Source organism: Engystomops pustulosus, chromosome 8 (genome assembly GCF_040894005.1).
Source record: "Engystomops pustulosus chromosome 8, aEngPut4.maternal, whole genome shotgun sequence".
NCBI lineage: Eukaryota > Metazoa > Chordata > Amphibia > Anura > Leptodactylidae > Engystomops > Engystomops pustulosus.
Window position 1 is genome coordinate 68,887,520 of NC_092418.1, and position 20,193 is coordinate 68,907,712.

General features: G+C 43.8%; 1 protein-coding gene across 3 annotated transcripts in view; it reads left to right on the forward strand.

Annotated features, from left to right (window-relative positions):
- The first annotated feature begins 1,015 nt into the window (after nt 1-1,015).
- The window catches only part of INO80D (INO80 complex subunit D), a 33,266-nt gene continuing 14,088 nt past the window's right edge, over nt 1,016-20,193 (forward strand). Inside the window, exons 1-7 of one of the 3 annotated variants that reach the window (XM_072121086.1) lie at nt 1,016-1,896; nt 11,000-11,084; nt 12,036-12,282; nt 13,255-13,997; nt 15,127-15,235; nt 18,276-18,500; nt 19,959-20,068. In XM_072121086.1, the coding sequence (XP_071977187.1) occupies nt 12,065-12,282; nt 13,255-13,997; nt 15,127-15,235; nt 18,276-18,500; nt 19,959-20,068 (1,405 nt within the window). In that variant the 5' untranslated portion in view covers nt 1,016-1,896; nt 11,000-11,084; nt 12,036-12,064. Of the gene's footprint in view, nt 1,897-10,722; nt 10,810-10,999; nt 11,085-12,035; nt 12,283-13,254; nt 13,998-15,126; nt 15,236-18,275; nt 18,501-19,958; nt 20,069-20,193 lie in introns of those variants that run through there. The other 2 variants (XM_072121085.1, XM_072121087.1) reach the window with 2 other exon arrangements.

A 20,193-nucleotide genomic window follows, 5' to 3' on the forward strand; every position in this document is an offset into this window, starting at 1 on the left:
AACTGTCACCACATTAATAGTGAGTGTTTTCATAAATGGTGGTGGTCCCAGTAATTAGGGATCCCCATCAAGCAGCATGTTATCCTTTATCTTCTGGATAGCACATACCATTTTATCTTGATACAACCTGTTTACAGGACATCTACCACCAGGCTTGTAAACCAAGTACACTTACATGCCAGCCTGTACCCCCTCTAGCAGGATCTGCTCGTCTTTAAGTTCATGGTTTAAAGAATAAAGGTTTTAAAAAGGTGCAAATGAGCCTGAAAGGCTCCATTGACATTCATTGTGGCTGGAGTTCCTTAGTCTCATTGATATCATTTTTAAAACTTTTTTTTTTCATAAAACCAAGTGTTTAAAAAGCTAAAAGAAGTGCAGATCCTGCCAAAGGGGGCGCACACCAGTATATCAGTGTGTGCTTGGTTTACAATCCTTCATCCTGGTGGTAGATATCCTTTAAGCTCTCCTATATTGCTGACTAATCACAAATATGTACAGTTTGTGGTGTTAGTGTCTGGTTCTGTCCCATACACATTAATTAGGAGCATCCTGTGCCCCCCCCCCCCCCTCTGTATATTGCATACTGTATGTTCTGCACCAGCTCAGTTTTGATAAGATATTATAAGTGTTTCTTTTGGCTCCTATGACATTGTATATTATCCAGAATAATTTGTGTACATCTATGGTGCTTTTCTCTGATCCACCATCTTTATGTGAAACAAAGTAACAGATGGATGAAAATAACTGATCTGTATCAACAGGATCAAATGTCTGAGACTTTTGTCCCACATCAAATCATAGATTTGCATTACACATACATCATAACCGGTCACTTCATGTTTACCTTCTGCATCTGATGACATGGACGTCCCCTCACATGGAAAAGTTAATAAAAAACTTTATATGAGGGACATAAAAATGGATCAATGTCAATCAAAAAGTCCACACAGCTGTGTATTGTCTGGGTTATACATAATATAGAGGAGCCCGGGGTCCTCTCTCCTCCGCAGGGTGACACACATGTCTGTAGAGTTCTCCAAGATGGTCGGGCAGTTGTTGTCGGCAGCGGGGCCGGTGTCATGTCCTCTGTGTGCCGGTAGTGGTGCTGTAGGAGGCTCCTGAGCGGCAGAGGGAGCAGCCCTGCCTCCTGCCTCCCCGCTGCCGCCGCCGCCGCTGCCGGAGAATATATTGAGGGATTCCCTTCCCCGCAGGCAGCGACCCCCCTGCTCCTGTCATCCTCGCAGATTCTTTATGACCTCCCTCCTCCCCCCTGTAGAAATTAATTCTGCTCGTACAGTTATTACAGGGGTCCTGGCTGGGAGGAGGAGATCCAGGGAGAGGCGCAGCGCCCCCGGTCCTGATCGCAGGCGGCTGGGGAGGTCCTGGGATCTGACAGCCAAACAGAAAAGGGGGGAGAAAGGAGGAGAGAAAAAAAAGCAGCTTGAAAAGGTAAGTGGAGAGCACAGGGCCACAGGAGAGGCCTCGGCCTGCAGTGAGGGCATCGGACCGGCTGGCGGCGCACTACTGCCGGACACAGAATGTAGGATAGTCCGGGGATGCTGAAGGCCTCACTAGGCCGGAATTGGGAATTTCACCCGGTTTCCCCACATTATTCCGCTCGGTTTCTGGTGGTTTTGTAGCGGGAGCTGGGCCGGTATCTGCCTATATATCACGTCCGGCGGGGCTGCCGGTTCTGGGCCGGGCCCACCGATGATTCTTCTGGAGGACTGGTTCTGTCAGCACCGGCCCCGGCGGCAGCAGCGAACTTTACTGCGGCTATAGGAACGGCTGCCGCTGCCTGGGGACGGAGCGCTCCGCTGACCCCGGCGGCAGGTGTGCACGGCTCCGGTACCGCAGCGGACCACCGAGTCCTCATCATTGGTCTCATTTATATAGGTGTGTGTATATATATTGTGTGTGTGTGTGTATACACTGCTCGATCTGTCAGCTGTACACCAGTCACTACACAGTGATGTATATGGGAGACATGAAGCCCCTGCACACCCCCAGTGTCACTATGCACAAGTCCTTGAGGTCTCTTCTTCTGATGCTCTGACATCTCTTGGTGCCCAGTTATATGGAGATGTGTGCCAGGAGCCTGGACCCCTGTATGTATATAACATGGGCACTGCTGCTCCCTATATACCAGCAGAAAGCGCTGTATACTCAGGGGTGGCTTTATCTTCATACTAATGTATGAATAGCTCACGGTGGGATAGTGTTATTACATGGATGCCATAAAATGTTACATCACCTTGGTGGCATCCATCAGTGGCATATGATAATATTGCATCACCTTGGTGGCATCCATCAGTGGCATACGATGATGTTACATCACCTTGGTGGTATCCATCAGTGGCATACGAGAATGTTACATCACCTTGGTGGCATCCATAAGTGGCATACGAGAATGTTACATCACCTTGGTGGCATCCATCAGTGGCATACGAGAATGTTACATCACCTTGGTGGCATCCATCAGTGGCATACGAGAATGTTACATCACCTTGGTGGCATCCATCAGTGGCATACGCGAATGTTACATCACCTTGGTGGCATCCATCAGTGGCATACGATAATGTTAAATCACCTTGGTGGCTTCCATCAGTGGCATACGATAATGTTACATCACCTTGGTGGCATCCATCAGTGGCATACAATCCTGCCAGTGGAAACCTTGCACCGCAGAATGCCTTGTGCAGAGTGGCGATAGTAACAACGGTGTGCTGGTCACCGTGCTCGCCCAACCTGCATCTCTTATTCAGTGGTCGCACTAACGTTTTTCCAGAATAGTAAAAATACTCCTTTTTACCACTTTTTAATTAGACTTTTTATTTTAATATTTTTAGCCAAGAAAGAGAAGTGAAATTTTCAGTAATGCATATAAATAACTGCTAGGCGTGTACGGTGTTAATAGGCGGATTGTTATGCAAGAGGATCATTACTGCCACTGTTTTCTGTACTTAAAAAGACGTCTTACTGATTCCACTGATCTGTCTGTGACTTCTGAGAAAATTCTGATCTATAGAAGAGGTGCCATTATTTTTGGTCTGGTTTCATTTCTGTAAAGGATCTGTATGAGTTTTATGGCATCCAGCGCTGTCCAACAAATATTTCTATATAAATTGGACTATTTTTGGTTCTGGTCCATGTGAACAGTACTGTGTTTGTTATAGATAGAAGCTGTATACATCACCTGTGTGAATTAGCCCATGATAAAAGTCTGTATGGCTACTTCAATGTGAGTGACCGGACCCTTGTTCTCCCCAGAGGTCAGTCTGTTGATCCTGTCCCATGAGAACAGGAAATCCTTTCCCAAAACAAACATTGGGTACAGGATGGGATCTGACCCTGTATTTGCCTTTACATCTACAGCTCATCCACTACTGCATCTTGTGGTTTATATAACCAGGAAAAAGGTTTATTTGTTTCCAGTGACAATTGTTGGGGCCGGTCGGCAGTATGCGGTTACAGAGGTCGGTGACTGGCCACATTTTCCAATAATCGGTCTGCCACTGCTGGAAAATAGACCTATAAAAAGTACACTGCTCAAAATACTAAAGGGAACACTCAAATAACACATCCTAGATCTGAATGAATGAGTGAAATAATCTCATTGAATATTATCCAGATATCTGTTCAAAATTGAATGTGCTAACCACAAGATCACCAAAATCACAAAGACAATTAACCAATGGAGGCCTGGATTTGGAGTCAGCCACAAAATTAAAGTGGAAAAACACATTACAGGCTGATCCAACTTTGATGTAATGTCCTTAAAGGGATATTCTCGTCTGGGCATTCATATTCAGTTTCATTAATCTGCCATATATAAACATTTTTTTCCAATTAATGGTATTAAAAAAATTTACCCGTGTGAAGATAATTTCTCATAAATGTCGTTATATGGTCCCTTAGAAACGAGATTGCCACCTCTGCTGGAGGGATTGCACAGAGATACAAAGGGTTTTTGTATATGAAATGTCCGGGAGTTACCGCATATCCTACAGCCGTCCTGTGGTAATGAACGCTGAATCCAGGAGGTCAGGCAGGGCTCAATAGCACATGTCTGGCCACTGCTGCCAGAGTGTGAGGTGGTCGTATCCAAGGAAGCTACTTCGTAAGGGACAAACATGGCTACATTTATGAGAAATTATCTTCACACAGGAACATTTTTTTTTAATAGCATCCAATTGCAGAAATGTTTACATACGTTAAATTAATTAAATTAAATGTAAATGCCCAGACGGGAATACCCCTTTAAAACAAGTCAAAATGAGGCTCAGTGTGCGGTCAAAAATGCATTGCAACTGCTGAAGATAGATTGGCCTAATTAAACAGCTCATAACACTTGTGTTTACAAGATGCAAATGTTAACATATATGTTAACATTGTGTCAGCAAGCACATGCCTTAACGCAATGTTAACACATACGTTAACAATGCATTAACTGTTGTTTTGTAAACTCATGTGTTACCAGCTGTTTAATTAATCAAATCTATCTTCAGCAGTTGCAATGCACTTTTAAACGCATGCATTAAACGCGACGTGTGACCGCACCCTCAGGGCACGTTCACACTTTCCACTAGTGTCGCGTTCATAACGCTAGCGCACAGGGGGCGGTGCTCAGGCCAATTGCATATGCGTTTCCCGGGAAGTGAAACCCGATAACCCGATCGCATGCGGTTCTCTGGAAACGCATATGCGATCAGCCTGAGCCCCGCCTCCTGTGCGCTAGCGTCGCGTTATGAACGGCCTCCACATGCCTGTGTGACCCCACTACAACTCCACAACACGCTCCTGATGAGGTTGCGGATGGTCTCCTGAGGGATATCCTCCCAGACCTGCACTAAAGCTTCCGCCAAATCCTGGACAGTCTGTGGTGCAACGTGACGTTGGTGACATGATGTCACAGATGTGCTCAGTCAGATTAAGGTCTGGGGAACAAGCGGGTCAGTCCATAGCTTTAATGCCTTCATCTTGCAGGAACTGCGGACACACTGAGGTCTTGCGTTGTCCTGCATCCCCCTGCCAAACTAGTCCTTCTGTGTAGCAGACAGCAGATCGCTTTCCACTTTATCATGTCTGTCACATGTGTGAACCTGCTTTCATCTGTGAAGAGCACAGGGCACCAGTGGCGAATTTGCCAATCCTGGTGTTCTCTGGCAAATGCCAAGCGTCTTGAACAGTGTTTGGGTGTAAGCACAACCACCATCATGGAGTCGGTGGCCTATTGGAGGTTATTTTGGAGAGCTCTGGCAGTGCTCCTCCTGTTCCTCCTTGCACAAAGGCGGAGGTAGCAGTTCTGCTTCTGGGCTGTTGTCCTTCTATGGCCCTTCATGTCTCCTGGTGTACTGGCCTGACTCCTGGTAGTGCCTCTGGACACCACGCTTACAGACCCCAAACCATCTTGCCACAGCTCGCATTGATGTGCCATCCTGGATGAGCTGCACTACCTGAGCCACTTGTGTGGGTTGTAGAGTCCGTCTCGTGCTTCGAGTGTGAAAGCACCAACAACATTCAAATTGACCAACACATCAGCCAGAAACCATAGGTACTGAGCAGTGGTCTGTGGTCCCCACCTGAAGAACCCCTCCTTTATAGAGTGTCTTGCTAATTGACAATAATTTCCACCTGTTTCTATTCTATTTCCACAGCTTCATGGGAAATTGGTTATCAATGAGTGTTCCAAAATGTTTTATCTATGCAGATTAGCATGGAAATTGCCATATTGTCCTGGATCTCTTCATACAGCACCACCATATGGAACCAGATGTAATGCAGAGCAGTAAACACTTTGCATGCCGTTATATAGGATTCAGGAACATGGTGCCCCTTCTCAAAGATGTCTGAAGAAGTGGAGGTGCCCATGGATAGACTGCCAAAACTATCAATTTATATAGGATGCTTAGGGCTCATTTATTTCTGGTGCATTTAGGGTTCCAACAGTCAGACCCTAAGGTGCTTTTCACGCAAACTACTTCTAGTACAAGTGAAACAATGTTTTTTGGTGCATTTTTTTTCAGCCTTGATCACATGTTGAGGTTACATTGGGATTCCTTTGCATTTGCTAAAACGCAATGTAACCTCAGCGTGTGATCACGAATCAAGCCTTTGGAATGCATCAAAAACGCAACAACAAAAAATGCAATGTATAGTGTGAACGCAGCCTTATTCTAGATCAGGAAACACTCAAAGTGAGTTGAAACTCCCAGCATCTGATTCATTGGACCAATTCTCTCACAAAACATGCCCTATTGAAGTCAATGGTTGTGTGAATAAGACATAATGATGATGGCTGGATAACATTTAAAAAAAAATCTACCATTTGATTTCATGCGTTATGAACCAAACATACCTTGAGAATTCTGCAGCTACACTAATGCATAAACATTTTTTGCAGAAAAAACAATTATAAAACTATGGTAATAAGGCTCTGTCGCTCATGTGGCTGTCTTGGTGCTCTCCTCTTATCCTAATTATGCACTGCTTCAGCCTTGTCCTGCCCAGCATAACCCGAGAATATGTCATCACTGTGATGTCCCCGACAGGCAGAAGTAATCAATCGCTGAACCATCTCCTAGCTGTTGTGTATGAGTCATCCAGCTCAGGTTGATTAGTCCTGTCTGGACAGTTCAGGAAGCTCCTGTGTATGTGTAAATAATGTGTTTATGTATGGCAGCCAGGGCAACCAGCTTTCCCAAGATCCTGAATTTTATAATAGTGTTTTTTGTTTTTTTTAACAAAACCACTCGGTTCAGGGATTAAACAAGATTCTGAAGATATGTTTAGTTCACAATGCATAAAAACAAATGCTTTATTTCCTTGAAGTTAAAAACTAGCAGAGATCACAATGAATTTCCACCTCAGCTATTTCATCAGTTTTTATGCATCAGTTATTCTGAGCCAAAAGCTGGTGTGGAGAGGTGAACTATAATGGAAACATTGGGCACTCTTAGGTAACCATAACTGATTATATAATGTGAGATTGCCCAAAGATGTATATTTTGGCTCAGCTCCACTAAGACGTCAACTCCTGCAGACAGACAGAATGAGACTTGCGCCTGTGGAGTTTTATAAGATCCAGCATCCATCTGATGTGTATGGAGGAGTCTGACTGCTATTGAGGTGTATGGTTTGCTTTAGATGTGTGGGCTCTGATATAACACTATTGATGTCATACATAGGTGGGGAAGCAGGAATTGTGTATCATCATGGTTGTGATAGGATAGATTGTGTAGAATTAGTATTGTCTATAGTTTAGGCCATTGGGCTACCACTGCTGTTCCTGTGCCCTGACCAATCAATGATTGTAGTAACCATCCCATCTGCTCCATTACTTTGAGATGATTACACGGCAATAGAATAAAGGCAACCAAGTGGAAAGTCCCTCAAAGGAAAGGTGACGGCTTCCAACTGCTCTAGTGTCACCGGACATACAATAGGCGGCTGGCAGCGCCCCCACAGTACAGCCCAATGCTCGCATTTCTTGTGGTGATGAAGAAGAATATAAAGGTACAGCTGAAGGTAGATAACACTACAGACTAAAAACCTGTAAAACAGGCACATTTCCTCAGACCAGGTTTGTGTTGAAATACAGCGACTATGAAATGGTGGCTACATAATGTAACATGTTATCAGTCCATTACTTCATGTGAGTCTTCTAAAAAACAGAGGCCAGCAGCATCCACCGCGGCAGACAGGATACCTGTCATATTACTGAGATTATCTTCACAATTCAATGCCCGCAGAAAAATAAGTAACATACCCCATGTTCCCAACCAAATTCATCAGATATAGTCAGCCAAAACCAAACCAAGCTGTTGGGAGCTCCCTGTATTGGATATCACGGCCCCATGCACAACACTATATGTTTGGGTTTTTTTTTTTTTTATGTTTTGTATATACTGCTGTATTTTGGCCGTAAATATGGCACATTTTTTACCCGTACGGCGAATGTAATGGATGCCTTATTGGCCTTTGAAATGAATGGGGCCATATGCTATTTGCATATACGGCAGTTTTCGTACGTTCATGTGAATAAGGCCTGAGCACGTATGGCACTGTATCCATATAAAATACAGTAGGCTGGCAAATGATAGACTTCTATGGGGCACACAGAATGGAATTACATGAGAAAATAGGACATGATCTATATATAGATCGGTATAGTGCACAACACAACCATTGAAATGAATGGGGCCGTATTCTACCCGTATATACGTCCTTGTACTACCATGGCCCATTCAGGAAATGAAGTTGTGAAATCTCAGCACCGCCAGATACATAAAGAGGTTTAGGTCTTACCTGGCTTAGAAATAATTGCCCAGCCCACTCCCCTTCATACCCTTTGTTGTGAAGATGGTGTAAATGGGATAATACTCAGTTGCTGAAGGTTCATAAGGCTTTGTGATAATCTCAGCGCTTCTACACCACTTTTCTAGCTTACGCGCCCTGATAAATGCTTTTTGTATGTCAGATTTTTCATAGTAGCATATACAGGCAGTCCCCTACTTAAGAACACCTGACTTAGGGTGCTGGCAAACGTGCTGTTCGGGCAGCATTGGCAAACGCAGACCAAGCCGCACCCACCGGGGCGGGCCGAGGCCCGATTGCCTGGGCGTTTCTATGGAAACGCCTGCGCTCGGGAACAAGCTGCCGGTGTTTTGCCCAGTGGGTGCGGCTTGGTTTGCTTTTGCAAACGCAGCCCGAACGCCACATGTGCCGCCACCCCTTACAGACAACCCCTAGTTACAAACGGCCCTCTATACATTGGTGAATTACTGTACTTTAGCCTTGGGCTACAATCAACTAGGCTACACTGCTATGAAGATTTATTGTTAATCCTGGTTGTCAACCCAACATTTTTAAAATCGAATTGTCACAGAGACCAAAGCAAATTTGGTGGGGTCACAATTATAAAATATACAGTTCCGACTTACATGCAAATTCAACTTAAGAAAAACCTACAGAAACTGTCTTGTACATAACCCGGGGACTGCCTGTACAACCTGATAAATGTGGCATATGAGGTGCAGTTGTCTGCAGCTGGTCTGATACAGGTATCTGTGTGAATGATGACTAAGTATTTCCTACACTGGGGCGGGAAGGGGGCGGCTGGAGTGGATTTGGACCTCAATAGAACTGGATTCAGTTGATAAATCTGGTGTAAGCAGGCTGAAAGGACACCTGTCATCAGGTCTGTGTCACTTGTCCTGTCACCTCTACCTGTTAGAGCAGCTCACAAGGATCCCATCCCAGCCTTTATCTAGTTATTTCATACATTATTCATTGTAAAATCACATATTTTTTATCAAGTAAATGAGGCTGGTCACATGGTCAGAGGCAGTGATGTCACCCCTGTTCCCTCTCCCCTCTCCTCCCCCTGCTCATGTCTGTGTGTAATGTATAGTAAAGCATGGCTAGTGTGAGTGCTGCATCCTCCTAATATACAGGTGAGAGACACAGACATCAGCTAGACATATATCTGACATGTTCTGCTGTAACATGGCTGCCTGGAGCTGCTGTATCTCTCCTAAACACACACACATGCACACACAGGCTGTAGGGGGCGTGGCCAGCAGCACCAGGAAGCACATCATTATACAGCCTCACATCATTATACAGGCTGTCAGTCATGCACTGGGGGTGTGGCTGTGCCTCCCACTCATGAATAGAGTGGACAGCTTGAATATGCTAATGCTTCATTGGACATTTCACAGGTCATTTGCATACAGCTTTAGGACCTCATTGCTTAGGTTTACAGGCATGTAGAGGGACAATGAAGGGATAGAGGCAATGCTCTCTAATGGCAGTTTATGAAAATATATTTAGTTTAGGGGGGTTATTTTGCATGACGGGTTCTCTTGAAGTATCCTCAAACCAGATACATACAGTTGGCTTTTATGTAGTAACTTTCTTTGTCACTTTTACACCACAATGACCCCTGTTCACTTATATTTTACATGTTCTTGTACTTCAGCACATTGCAAAACTACAGCAATTTACCTTGTGTTTTCTGTCACTCTGGGGCAGGGTATCTAGTTTGTACGCTCTGATGGTATATGTCAGCTTTCTAGAGTGGATTCTTCTTCTGCGCCTGAGCTTCTTGTTTCTGGGATGGAGATTGACCTATTGATTGTTACTGTGGTAACTTGTTCCCCCATCTGCCCCCATTGAGTCTCTGTGTAATTTATGCATCATGTGGGAGCGTGGAGACACAATGGGGCCTCAATAGATGATCCGCGCCTGCTGTCTTGGGTTATACATTCACCTGCAGGCGACTCTTGTTACACCACCAATAAAGCACAAATTGACCCCTGTCAGCCATTTTAATGAATGTGTATATAGCGCTGGCCCCACTGCCAGCATGTTCAGGTCTGTGGTATGGGTGGAACAGAATTGAATTCAGAAAGGTTGGGCTGGGGTCCTGTTCACACCAGTGTTTATGTAGAAGCCTGCACAATCACATTGTTATATCATATCTTACAAGTGCAACCTCCCTCTACATTACTGTCACACAAGGTCCAGACCTGCTGAATTTTTCGCTGCTCATGGGTCGCTTGCTTTACAGTCCGTTGGCAAAGTCAAGTGCGCAATTTTTCCTGCATATTGGCACCTCTAAAGAGATAAGTCTTGGCAAGTTGTACAGAAGTTTATGGTTGAGCCACTTGTCTGATGCCATGTAGCCTTACAGTAATGTGATTGTTACTTTGCTGTGTAATCTTTAGTCTGACCGGATACAACTACATATGGCGGAATCTTTTGGAGGCCACAAGTGATCCCCCTGGACTGTGTGTTTTGTTGTCTGTAAGTGATGGATACATTTCTATTGTCTGTACAATTGTGGAGAAATAATACAGATTTATACTCCTGGACACAGCAAACCACTTTTATGACCGTACCTTTATACAGATTGATTTTGTCATTTTATAATAATATCTAAAACATATTTAATGTTTTCTGTTGACAATTTTTTTCCCTCTTTTTATTATTTCAGAGAACCTTTTATACCTTGCTGTTGTGGAAGTCTTGTGGGGCATATCACCAGATGAGCAGATAAAATGCTGAAAGTTTAAAATCGGGTAAGATGCCCTTTTGTTAAAGCAGATCCTTTGCCTTTATATGCTTTATATTAGCTAGTGGTCGAAAGAGCACAAAACAAACGTCATTCCTACTGGCTGGTGACAGCTGAAAACATCCCCCAGTCTCCTAGCTTTGCACGTCACTAACCCTGCCTCCACTGCACCTCAGAAATGTGATTGACAGTCTGCCTTGTACAGGTCTTTCACTGTTTCCCTGAGCCCCCAAAACAATCTGCCAATGAATAGATGGGATTTTACTGTGAGATAGTATGATCATTAAATCTTAGCTGTAATGATGATTTGGGACACTAAACCAACATTCCAATAATCATCCTTTAGCTAGTCCTTCCGTGGGCTCTAGTTAAAAAAAATAAAACATGAGATGGGTCCAATAAGGCGCATTGGACCCATATCTGGTGTTCCCCACTCCTGTGCTGGGGTGTAGAACGGCAGCTTCACTGTGCGACTTCTCCGCCATGGGGAGCACTGGAATAAGTTTTTTTCATTTTAGGGCACATAGGGACGTGCTAAAACACAATTTGGGACACTTAAGGGACATAAGGACCTTTGGGTGGTTAAGTGTCCCAAATCGCCCTAAGAGATCGGCTATGGACACATTTGTGCAAGATAAATCATTTTATTGAATAGATACCTTGTAATCAATCAAAAAATAGATACAAACCAAAATAAGTTGGCAAAGGTCGAAATAGAGCTGCTAAATGGTAAAATGGCACAAATCTATTTTTTTTCTCTTTTGGCTGCTAGCAATAGAGCTGTTTATAGCTAGTATATACTTTATATCTCTTATAAATGACATTATTTTAAGCTGGCAGATCAACTTTAAAGGATACAGTATCATATGGTGCATGAAGTTATTCCCTTTAGGACATCCTATTTCACAGTCAAGCCTTCTGTTGACTTCATTCTTTGTCTTTTTTCTTTTTCTTCCAGCTGATGTTCACAAGGAACAGAGTCACGTGATGTATGAAGGCAAACACATACACTTCTCTGAGGTTGATAATAAGCCCCTATGCTCCTACAGTCCCAAACTCTGCAAGCAGAGAAGACTCAACGGCTACGCCTTCTGTATCCGACACGTTTTGGAGGACAAGACAGCCCCCTTCAAGCAATGTGAATATGTGGCCAAGTACAACAGCCAACGCTGCACTAACCCCATCCCGAAATCGGAGGACCGTAGGTAAGTGAGTTTTCTGATGATGGGTGTGCTCTAGGAGAGGTGCTTACAATATCTCCACTTCTGCATTGATAGTTTTTGAGCACAGCCTACTAGTAGCTTTCATGAAGTGAAGCCATGAAGTAGATGTGGATGCTTGCATTTCCTTCCCATCATAGATTGATTCCTTCTCCTATTGTTCCTCTGCTACAGCTGCTCCTGGTTTGAATGACCTTGATAGCCAACTATTATATGGGATCAGCGGCTGTTCTCTTGTGTTCTCTTAAATAGGGAGGGGTGTCACACAGGTCACGTGAGAAGTGGAAGCAGCGCTCAACTAATGGGACTTCCTAAAAATTCCAAAATGTGGTTCCCATGTACCACGTGCTGTACCAGTCAAATAATACATTTTTATTTATATAACCTTATCATATTCCTCAGGACTTTACTTACTATGAGATACATATGCAGACAAGATAAGGCATTATAGAGAAATTATAGTATATGGTGTATATAGTTTTATGAAGCAATATGAGTAAGAGCTCTAATCACAAGAGCTTACAATCTTCAGTCTCAGTTTATTTGGGTTGCTGAAGAACTAAGAATATGTTGCCCAGCTGTCATATATTTGAATCAAGTAGCAGACACATGTTTGATGTATGATGGGGAAGTTGTAATTTATAGACACCCCCACTTATTTTCTCCCTTAATGTAGTTCTGTAAACTGTAATGTGCCTTGTAACCTTTTCAGATTAGATCAGATGTATTTATTCTAACCTTTATAAAAGGTCCCATACATCTGGTGTTGCAATTGGTTACACAAATTACAGAATCCTTATTTAAACTGATGGGGTGGGGTGGAAGGTTGTGCAGGCTCTTTGTGTGTGCAGGGTGCCTGACAGACCTGAACATATAGTCTGAGAATGTCCTTTCTCTAGACGTCCAATTTTAAGTCTCAGGCTGATAACTTGTTTATATACTTTTTCTGCTCACAAGGTACTGCAACAGTCACCTACAGGTACTGGGATTTATCCCCAAAAAGGAAAGGAAGAAAAAGAATGATGCACTGGAAGAAGTAAAGCCGAGGCATCAAATGGAAACCGTGGCCTTCAGTTTAACCGTGCCCACCTTGGCCTTGAAGATGCCCAATGGACTAGATGGTATGACGCTTTCCCCTCCTGGGGCCAGGCTTCCTTTCCACTACCTGGAAACAGATTTAGATGACTCTTTCACGCTTGAAGAGGAGGAAGAAGAGCTTAAGAAAGGAGCAACTATAAAGAAGAAACTACAGAGCAAGTTGGCCCAGAATCGGCAGCGACAGAAAGAGACAGAAATTTTAAAAGTTCATCAAGAGCACTTTAGTCCTCAACCTGCACCTTCTCAGCTTCAACCTCTGTCTCTTCAAGAGCAGCAGATGCTGGTGCATCCAGCGCCAACGTCACTGAAATCTAGTGGGCTGACCCAGAGCCTGGCCTGTACGTCGCCTCAACCTCAGAACACCAGCTTACCAGTACAGGGAGCCTCGCCCATAGCGCATACATTAGCACAAATAAAGACTCTGTCTAATAAGAGACCACTTCCCGTCCCACCGCCCACCACAGATCCACCACGATCAGACAGGATTCAGGTGACAGCCTCAGCCTTACCAACCTACTCGTCTTGTGTTAGCCGGCTGCAGAGACTCATGAAACTGTGCACACAGAAGCACCAACTAGATTCTGACTTATTTCCACATTTGGGTAAGTGCTGCAGACAGATTTATTGCCATTTCTGGTAGAAAATAGAAAGTTCTGTTGATGCAGTCGGTGTCAGCACCGATCAAATGTGGCATTCACGAAGAATTTTTAAGGGGTTATCCAGTCTTCAAAAAAAAACACTGTATCCTTCAGGAGTTTGTAAAAAGAAAAACGTTATACTTACTTTCTCTGTCGCACCCGTTGTCCTGCAGTGCCGCCCGTCAGTGCCGTGCCACTGTTTGCTTAGAGAGGCAGGTGCTGCCGTCCAACTACCTCCACTCGCCTGCTACAGCATTAGATTCATCTGTAAACAAACAAAGGCACCGATGGGAAGCAGCACGGGACAACAGGAGAAAATAAATATAAGGTTTAAATGAAGGCCCCCATTAAAATCAAGCATGATAAACCAGGGACATTTACTCATAGATCCAGACATCGTGCTTGTTGTAATCTTCTTCTATTATATATATTATCTAGGCCTCCATACTTGTGAAATTATACTTTGAGCCAGAAGGGCTCCTTGAGGTGTTACCAGAGCCCCTCCATGCTGCTTAATGACAGGCTGTGGGAGCAGGGGGAGGGCTACACAGTGTATGTGGCAGCCTTTGTGGCTCATTTCATAATTTTGAAAGTTTATTTTAGAAGGAAGTAGCCCATGGATATTAAATTTAAGATTACCAGTCAAAGTGACTGGATGTGTAAGTGTCCCTGGATTATTATGATGGATTTGGATGGTAGATTATCACAATCACGGTGCCTGGATCTATGGGACAGTGTCTATGCTTTATCATGCATTTTGATGGTGATCGCAATTATATTTTCGCTATAGAACAGTTAAATTAAAACCCATTTCATGTGTCTGAATAGGGTTGTTTAGTTAAGGGGCACATGGATCTCATTCAGAGTAGAGATTGTTGTAGATTTTACTGCCACAGATCTGACGTGTGTGACCTCTTGTGGTTGCTTTTGTAATTGCACCTGAGATTCACCAGATTCTAGCTATATATTTTTTCAGAGGGCTTAAAAGTAAGATCTATTAATGGATTTTATAAGTATCCTTAAGGCTAACTTCATGTCTGGGCCAGTGGGTTAATCATGATTTCTTCTGAAATTTCTTTCTTATTCTTCATAGGGCTTGACTGGTCAGAAGATAGTGGAGAAGAACAAGATGAATCTGATCAAGCGTCTCCTTACCAAGTTGCATGGTCATTCCGTGAAAGTCTCCAACATGACTGCAAAAAGTAAGTATTGTCTTTGTATGTGTTTTAGTGTAATGGATGGAAGACCATCAGGCGTGTGCAGACTGAGCTTAGTCTAGAAGCCGGCACAAGATACTTTCCAACCAGCAATATTGTCTTGGTTAATAGGTTAATAAATAATTTTATTACTTTTGGGGATTTCAGCAAATCTTTTTTTTTTTTTTTTTTCCTTAGGCTACATTCAGACGGACGTATGGGGGACATGTATACGGCCGACGTACATATGGCCTATATACGCACGGCGCCCAACGGGAGTGGTACTACGGTGCAGCACATGTGCGGCACCGTACCGCTCCGTACCCCGTCGAAAGATAGGACATGTCCTATCTTTCGACGGCATACTGGCCGTGCGCCATACATACCTATGGAGAGGGGCTGGGGTGCGTGGTGCTCACCTATACCACCTCTCCCCGCACGCTGGCATGAGCCCGCCGTGCTACGGCATGGCGGGCAACGGCCGTCTGAATGTAGCCGAAGATGAACAGAACCTTTGAAAAATCTGGTAAATTGGAACTTTTAAAATAATTTGGAAGACCATAATGTGAGCCCTCTGAAATCTACCATCAAAACAAAGCATGATAAACTAGGGACACTTACTCATAGATCCAGGCACTGTGACTGTGGTAATCTTCTTATATTTGTTATCCATTGCCTCCTTCCTTCCAAAATCAACTTTTACAATTATGTTAATGACCAAGAAGGGTCCTGTTTGTACAAGGAGCACCCCCCCCCCCCACACACAGAGTTTGCATTAACGCCTCACCATGCGTCATAGGCACATGAAGAGGTGCCATTACCCCCTAAAATAATTGCCATGCGCTCAGCAGGGTGCAGCGATCTCTGGGATCTGTGAGCGCCGGCCCTGGGGGAGACATGCCGCAGCTCCTCGTCCTGCTTCAGCTCTCAATGCCCGCAGCAGCGGCCAGCAGCTATGTGATCCCGGGTGAGTGTGAGCCGCGGCAGATGATATTATTTTTTTTTTTTTTTTTTTTTTTTTTAATAGCGTTTATTAAATTATAAAGTGCGTTAGCAGTGCATAAAGGAGGAAACGTGCTTCCCCTAGCTTCTTGCTACATTGCACTGACATTATGAACCTATGGGCAGTGACATGGGTTAGTGAACAGGACGGAGGGGCGGTTTTGGTGAGAGACATGGCAGAGAGGAGGCGGAGGGAGGTCCAACCGCCTTGACTGCAAGTCATGAAATTAAGATGAATGAAAGTAGTTTTTAGAGAACATTGCAATCGTACAGAAAACTATTCGGAAACTTTAGACTACATCAATACCGGTCTTTAAGAGATTGTATGAGGCTTAGCATCTACGTTTAAGGTGGCAGATAAGGACAACCAGGTTTGTTTTATGAATCTGCCGTATCCAGTATTATATTTTGGAGTGGTTTGTTTAGGCAGTAATGTCTAATTTTTAACTTGGTCTTAAGTTAAAAATGTTATATATAACATTCGGCCGGCACTGTCAATAAGCCCGGCGCGGCCGCAGCCACTGTCAGTGCAGCACGGCCGGCCATGTGAATAAGCCCTGCGCCGCTGTTGGTGGAACAGCGGCAGTGCACCCGTATCGCGGAGAGACGGCAGTGATTACGCAATACACGCTGCCGGCTTCTCCTATTGGTCCAAGGTGACAGGGGGCGGGCTGGGGGTGTGTCGGCCGGCCCCCTTTTGAATAACGCCGACTGCAGCTCCCCAGATATGAGGATCCGACCTCTTATTTTGTAAGAGGTCGGATCTGATTAAAACACCTTTCCGATCATAGATTTAAAAAAAAATGGCTGGGCAGAAAGTGGGTAGGGAGCGAGTTATGTGGGGCACATTTGTGGGGGGGGGGGGGCTTTTTCGGGGTGACAGGTCCTCTTTAAGTAATGCAAAGGCAGTTCCACGGTAAGTGTTGGGATGTGTTTTTCCAAATTCATTACATTGATTTTACCTTTTTCTCCACAACTGGAAGCCAGAAACATAAAAAAACCCATTAAGTTTAGAAGTATTTTGAAGAATAAGTCTTGTCCACTTTTTATTCTTTTTGAAGGATTGTTATTGGTTTGTGTTTGTGCCTTTTTTGCAGTTAAAATATTTTTAGAACTTAATGGTGGGTGATTTGGTGGTAAGTTTTCACCAGAGCCACCACTAGGAATGTGTACCCTTCCCCAGATACATTATTTTCCATCTTGTACTAGTACTCCACTTGAAAATATACATTTTAAGACTTGGATTGTAAAGAGATTTTTGTAGTTCCCCAATAGTCTAGAGTTTAGATGATCTGACATTTAGTACATAAAAACTGTAATATAACATTGTTGCATAGAAACTATAACATGCTTAGTACATAGATACAGGGCCAGAATCGAGCAGAGTTTGCACTTACTGTAAATCTGTTAACTCATGAAGACCTCACCTTATTGTTAGTAAAGTGATTTGGGGGCCATACTAGCTAAAAAGAAAGTAGTGTCTCCTTGCCCACTGCTGGCTTCCTCTGCACATTCGGAATACACAATTTCTCCATCTCATAGACTGCAGGCTTGGGTAAGTATGGAGCAGCTGACTCCCACTCTCAGAACACTATGGGATGCATTTGGACCCCTTCCAGGTGCACTTGACACTATGGGGCAGATTTATCAAGGTGTCTGAAAGTCAGAATATTTCTAGTTGCCCATGGCAACCAATCACAACTCCCCTTTAAAATATTCATGAGCACTAGTAAAATGAAAGCTCAGCTGTGATTGGGCAACTAGAAATATTCTGACTTTCAGACATCTTGATAAATCTGCCCCTATGTCTTATAATGTCATCTTGTAGCATGCACCCAGTGTGTAAAATACCTAGGAAAATACCTGTACAGTCTGCCATAGTGATCAATTGTTCTTAAGGTATCTTAAGGAGACACCGGTACAATTGATCAGGAAAGGGGAATACTGTCACTTATGTGCCCGGTTCCAGTGTTTCCCCCAACCCCCACCCACAGAGGCCATGTGTTTGACTATTGTATCTTTACATTTTATGCTGTTATTTCAGGTATGATGCAGAGGTAGCACACAGCAGGAGCTCCAGGGTTGCACAACTTTGCACTTATTTTCAACAAAAATACAAGCACCTCTGCCGCCTGGAGCGAGCAGAATCCTGTCAACGCAAATACCGCCATGCATTCCGGAAAGCTTTGCAGAAAGCGGCGCTCAGAGAACCTGAGACAGCTGGGCAGCTAATGCAAGAATTGCGCAAAGCTGCACGATTGAGGTCCAGGTAAGCAGTCACAACTTTGATCCTTAACCTTCCTGTGGATCAATCCTATATAATTATAGGTTAGATTTACTGGTCTTCAGTTTTTACCAGTGGGTAGTCGAAAAATATGTGTGTCTGAGGACCTAAAGCCCATTACATGCTTTAGTTTTTTCTGAACATTTGCATTACAATATAATTGTAATTATAACTTACCTGGCTCCCTGCCAGAATCCTCTGGTGAGTCCTAGGGTTTTCTTTTGGTTTGGATGCATTTAAAAAAAAAAAAAAAACTTGCCTTGTTGTGCTGCTCAATCCCTCCTCAGCTCTCAGCCCCCACCTTTCTGTTATTGTACATCTCCTCCCTCCACCACTGATGTCGGGTCATTGTGCTGTGAACTCAGTCCCTTTGTGAGTAAAGGAGCAGGACGAGTTGTGCACAAGCGGGATGGTGGGGCTTTAGAGCTGAGGAGTGAGTGAGCAGCACAGATAAGGCAAGTGTTCTTGGGCTTTTGCAACCTGTCTTTAGTGAAGATGAGGTCCCTAGTGACTGGTTCCCTTTAAGGGTGAATGATTGACACTGTCCCATTCTGATTTGAAGAAAATCTACAGTCAAAATCGATCATGATAAACCATGATGAAAATTTTAACAATTTTTAATGAGCCTCAGCGGTTACTGTAGCCCCTCCCTGATTTGGTTTTACAGGCTGTTACACTGTCTCACTCCCCCTTCCCTGCTTCCTAAGCACTTGTGCAGTGAGCACTTGTGCAAATCAGAAAAATTGGAATACAAAAATAAGTTTGTACTGTCCCTAAAATAAAAGCAATGAAATCGTCAGCTTGCCCCACAGGTCCATTCACCAAAGTATGAATGTTATTGGCATCAATTTGTGTATGTAGATATATTTTTTTCATCTATTTAAAACCTAATAAAAGCACACAACGAAAGCCATAAATAAAGATCCCACAAGAAAATGGCACAAATGCGGTTTTTCGTAACATTTCAACACATGTGCACGACGTGGATTGTTATATGCTGTCACTCGGAAGTACAATTTGTTAAGCATAAAACAAGCCCTTATAAAGATCTGTACACTGAAAAATAAAAAAGTTGTAGATTTGTAAAACTGTAAACTCGGGCATTGGCATGAAGGGGTTAATTGTGCCACTTCCAATTTACCACTAATCCTGCAAGAGATGTTGATTAAATGGTGAAGGTGAGAGAACACAAATTGGCCTCATCCTTGAATGGCCTGAAAATGAGCCATCATTCAGTCTCCGATAGGAGAGGGGATGATGGACTACTCTGTGCCCCCGGGGTAAGCATGGAGGGTTATACCAGGCTGAATCAGCTTAACGTTGCAGGGGTCGGGTGTAGATTGGCTGGTAATGGTGATAGGCCATAAATAAAAATTCCCATATAACTCCATTTAATCGGTTAGAAGAAATAACATGAAATGATAGTTTGTTTTCTTTTTGCAGAACTATCCAACCAGAGCTGAGAGTTTCGGGAGCAGCAGTGTGCAGCGCCACTGTGAGGAGCGTGTCCTGCACCAACAGAGCCCTCCCGTACACAAGACACTGTTTTCAGCGTATCCTTTTCCACACTCTGTCAGTTGCTCACAGTCATCTCAGAAGGAAGTAGCCTGAATAATGTGCAATTGGGAGGACGAGGACGATTTTCTGCTGTGGTTATACAGTTTTTACATGTTTTGAT